Genomic DNA, 5,015 nt, shown 5'->3' on the forward strand with positions numbered 1-5,015 from the left:
AGGATCCCCTGCTGTTCCTGTGGATATTTTTAAGGCTGTTTCTGCCATGAAGAATACTGCCATTTATTGATTATTTTTAATAAACTTACTATGCATGCATGTTTTATTTGATTTCAACTATTAGTGTTTACATTATAGAGTTGTTATCAAGTGTCAGTGATACTCAAGAGTCAAGAAATATTCAATAAACAGGGTTTGTAATTTTACATCTCTAAGGCAGCCATTTTGATCTCGTAACAAGCCTTGTGTAAAAAATATCAGACCATTTCCAATCCATGTGTTTGTATATATATGGTCTAATAGATAACTTCCTTGAAAGTGGGTGTGGTCACAATGAATAAAATGGCGGCAGTCAGCAAGTCTGAGCTTATTTACAGCAAACGCAGGGGCGTATCTAGGACTTGGGGAAGAGGGGTGCTGAAGGCGCGCGAAGCGCGCCGCGATTTTGGCCACACCCACTTTTACGGCGGTAAAACGGCCTTTTCCTGCATTTTCGTCAATTACGGGTGGGGCCAAGATCATTTCAAGCATACTGCTATGTTACTGGTACTTCTGATTGCTTCTTAAAGCACTGGAAACTGCTGAAATCATGATAAGGGGGCTAGATAACTTTGTTAAGAGGCTTGGTAGTGATGCAAGAGTCCAGGACTTCAGTAATTTTTTCTGAGCCCAGCCCTGAGGGGGGTGCTCAAGCCCCCTCAGCCCCCCCCTAAATACGCCTCTGAAACGGTTAGGGTCAGCAAGATAATATTAAACTGCTGTTCAAAGACTTCTCTAGCAGTTAGCCTAGGTTAACAAAGCAGGTGACAGTCTTCTTCGTTCAGTGACTGCTTCTAACTGTAAGCAAGATAACTTTACATGTTATATATAATGGCTGCAGAGTCAGTGATGAAGTAATTTAAGCCTTAATGCAACAAGATCTATTGTATTTAGACTTGTGCAATTGCTTTGCTTGCTCATACATGTAGATCACAGCACATAATCTATAGCTTGCTTAGGCTTATCCCTTTAATGTTTTACATTCTTCTAGTAGTTATTAATACCAAATGATCAAAAACGCTAAATTAAGTACCAGCAAAATGTCAGTTTCATGAAAATCGCTAAAATAAGTACACACTAACAATTGTATCCTTAAGGTAATACTTATAGAGCGGTTTCATATGACGTCATAGCATGCATTATAATTATTTCCATATGGCAAAATAGCTACTTTGCCATTCATTTTTACAGCGCTATAAACTCTTCTGGCAGGCTTCCTTAACTATGAGCATGGCTAATTCATGCTGCTCTTTCATTTTCCTGGACTCAGGGATGCAAAGGAAGCAAAAAGTCCTCGGATAGAGAACCAGTGAAGTGGCCAAAGTGAACACAGTCTTGTCTTTTTCCTCCTATAATTATTGCTATCGCCACTTTTCTGATTACTACTGCTATAATTGTATTGTACTCCTTTTCTGCCTTGTGCTGTATGAAAAAAGCTGTGGAAGAAGCAACTTTACTACTATAAACGAATAAGGCTCATTAATTTTTGCCTTACGGAAGTAATTATGACGTCAAAAAGTGACGTCACTGAAGCCACTCTATTTAATACAAAACTTATACTACTGAAGGTATGAATATCATTATATTAGTACTAGCATTGTGAGTAGTGTAATGGGTGTGGTTATTAATACTAGACCACACCCACTCTAATCTATTTTACCTCTTCTTAATGTCCTTCTAATGTCCAATGTATAACGTTTAACCACACCTTCCACTGGTATAGTATAATGTAGTCTAAGAACAGCATCAGGTGTAGCATGTATCGATATACTGCAGCAGGGAGGGTCAGGATAACCAGGTGTACCAACCTTATCAACATCACTTCTATATATCTATTGATATACACACACACATTAATTATATATATACATGATACAAGTACTTACTCTACAAGGTACTGTGTGAGGTTTAATAATCCATCCAGTGGTTGGCTTAACTTGTGGAGTATCAAACTTTAATTCAATATAATCACCTCTTGATATAAGTGTAGAGTCTTGCTGCGGGACAAATGTAAAGTTGATACTTTGCGTTAATCCAACTATCTTAGGGTGCTTCCTATTCCTATACTGTAATAAAAGACATTAATACACATCATGTATACCTCATTATAATATACTTACATCAAAGAGTGTGCCTGCATCTTTAGCTACAGTAAATATTGCTACATATTCATTTAAACCTTTCTCCTCATATAATAACCTTCCTTCATATTGAGTATCTCTTCCTAATGTAAAGTGAAATAAAGTGAATCAAACACTGAACACTTGATACTGACACAAGAGTTAACCTGATCCACCAGTGGCCATCTTGACAGTTCACTCCCACAACAAACTATTTACTGATCACGTGACACAAACTTATCAAAACAACCAATGAATAACATTAAACACTAAACACATTACAATAGACTCACATAAGATCTATATATTAAATTATAATAATCTGGTTTAATGAATTCAGTAATAATATTATCATCAACAGTACGAGACAGAGTATCTTTAAGTGAGGACTCATCAACACTAATAATAATAATAATAATAATAATAATAAATATTAAAATAATGGCTGTAAAACATACTATACTCCAGGAGGACTGAACATGTACACATAATACTTGATCTTCAGTTCAATCCCTGAGGTCCTCTAAGTGAACTCACAATTATTATCCAAAGAGAGCATGATCATCTGACTACCAGGATCAACTGGTAATACCGTACCTGTTTGTAATACTGACTGGTATTATAACACTAGTAAACCTGTTTGACAGGCTACACTCACTGGCAGAGGCGTATTTAGGGGGGGGGGGCTGAGGGGGCTTGAGCACCCCCCTCATGGCTGGGCTCAGAAAAAATTACTAAAGTCCTGGACTCTTGCATCACTACCAAGCCTCTTAACAAAGTTATTTAGCCCCCTTATCATGATTTCAGCAGTTTCCAGTGCTTTAAGGAGCAATCAGAAGTACCAGTAACAGAGCAGTATGCTTGAAATGATTTTGGCCCCACCCGTAATTGACGAAAATGCAGGAAAAGGCCGTTTTACCGCCGTAAAAGTGGGTGTGGTCAAAATCGCGGCGCGCTTCGCGCGCCCTCAGCACCCCCCTTTCCCAATTCCTAGATACGCCCCTGACTGGTTTATAGTGAGGAGGTCTGGTACTGTCATACCCAACAGTAATATCACATACACTAGTAACACCAGCTGGACCACAAGTACTGGGACACTGTAGGAGATAGAGGAGGGACATTTTATTCAAAATACTGTACACTAGCTCATTATAATTACTGGTCCATCTTTTCTCAGTCCATCAAAGAGTTCTTTTATCGTTTATTTTGAGTGACATATAAAATAAGAATTGCTTAAGACAATTAACTTGACCATATTTAAATAAATGTCTCCCAATAGTGAAGAGAATCTCTGTCCATTAAAGGTAGGCAGCCATTTCTCCAGTCACAGTAGCTCCACTCACTCCATCTTTATCCAGTACTGTAGTACCGAACATGAATCCTATTGCTTCTTCAAAAGCAAAAAAGCCTCCTCTCCCACTTTCTCAAGGAAGCTGTGGCTTAAGTTACCCATCCACTGAACCCAGTGAGAGTTTCCTACAAACAAAAGAGGAGGAGAAAGAGGAGGAGCTACAATAAAAGACTGTCCCGCTAGCCACTAACTGAAAACTGGATCCCTTCAACTTTAGCTATTGATCGTAATACTTTTGATGAAACTGTACTGCATATTAAATGGACTTCAGAACCTTCGAAATAATAGCAAAAAATTAATACAAATTATTAATAAATTTTTGATTACTTACCGTCAAAATTTTTGTTCTTTTTCTTAAAGTTTTCCATGGCCTACCAGCCCAACATGCTCCCAATCTCATTGCCAGTAAACAATCACCAGTTGCCCCTCCCTCCCTCATTAGTATTCCCCAGTTGCTTTTCCGCCAAGGCCAGTCTATCAGCATCAGGATAATTAGGAATAATAACTGAATGACCATGAGCCTCAGCAGTAGATATTGAGAGATCCTATTAATAATAATAATAATAATAATAATAATAATAATAATAATAATAATAATGATAATAATAACCATAATAATAATAACAACAACAATAATAAATAATGATAATATACATGTAAATATGTATCACAAAATGTAATGAAAATTGGGAGTGATTTTGGAGCTATTTTTTGGAAAAAACCATGGGCTATAGTAACGCTACCACGTTACAAATAGTACAGGGAATTTTTCAGATTTTGGCTCATTTTTTAAAGTAGCCGTAACTTGAAAAATTGAAGTCAGAATCAGCTAAAACTTTCTACACAGCATAAGGACATCAATATGCATCAGAAAATATAATAAAAATTGGAAGTGATTTCAGAGCCATTTTTGGAAAAAACCATGGGCTATAGTACAGGGAATTTTTCAGATTTAGGCCCATTTTTTAAAATGGCCATAACTTGAAAAATTGAAGTTGGAATTAACTCAAACTTTCTACACAGCATAAGGACATCAATATGTATCAGAAAATGTAATAAAAATTGGAAGTGATTTCGGAGCCATTTTTTGAAAAAAACCATGGGCTAAGTACAGGGAGTTTTTCAGATTTTGGCTCATTTTTTAAAATGGCCGTAACTTGAAAAATTGAAGCTGGAATCAACTCAAACTTTCTACACAGCATAAGGACATCAATATGTATCAGAAAATATAATAAAAATTGGAAGTGATTTCAGAGCCATTATTTGGAAAAAACCATGGGCTATATATAGTACAGGCAATTTTTCAGATTTTGGCTCATTTTAAAAAATGGTCATAACTTGAAAAATTAAAGTCGGAATCGACTCAAACTTTCTACACAGCATAAGGACATCAATACTAATAATGGTTATATTCATTTACCTCCTCCTCCTCCTCCTTCATCTTCATCTTCTTTCTTTGATGGTTTCTCTTCTTCTTCTTCTTCTGCAATGTAACTGTCTTCCTG

General features: G+C 36.6%; 1 protein-coding gene and 1 long non-coding RNA gene across 2 annotated transcripts; both read right to left on the bottom strand.

Moving 5' to 3' along the window:
- Positions 1–1,699: 1,699 nt before the first annotated feature.
- Positions 1,700–2,749, bottom strand: LOC109587735 (uncharacterized; the record flags this gene model as incomplete). Its single annotated transcript, XM_020003960.1, has 5 exons — positions 2,618–2,749; positions 2,327–2,558; positions 2,160–2,263; positions 1,926–2,105; positions 1,700–1,871 (listed from the first exon to the last, which is right to left on the bottom strand). Coding segments are annotated over exons 2-5 (475 nt in total), but the record flags the coding sequence as incomplete, so codon positions are not given.
- Positions 2,750–3,171: 422 nt separating this feature from the next.
- Positions 3,172–5,008, bottom strand: LOC109587736 (uncharacterized). Its single transcript, XR_002187764.1, has 4 exons — positions 4,931–5,008; positions 3,842–4,055; positions 3,702–3,784; positions 3,172–3,635 (listed from the first exon to the last, which is right to left on the bottom strand). It is a non-coding gene; the product is annotated as an uncharacterized LOC109587736 (long non-coding RNA).
- Positions 5,009–5,015: the final 7 nt, after the last annotated feature.

Source organism: Amphimedon queenslandica, unplaced genomic scaffold (assembly GCF_000090795.2).
Source record: "Amphimedon queenslandica unplaced genomic scaffold, v1.1 AMPQUscaffold_12464, whole genome shotgun sequence".
In the NCBI taxonomy this organism is placed as follows: Eukaryota; Metazoa; Porifera; class Demospongiae; order Haplosclerida; family Niphatidae; genus Amphimedon; species Amphimedon queenslandica.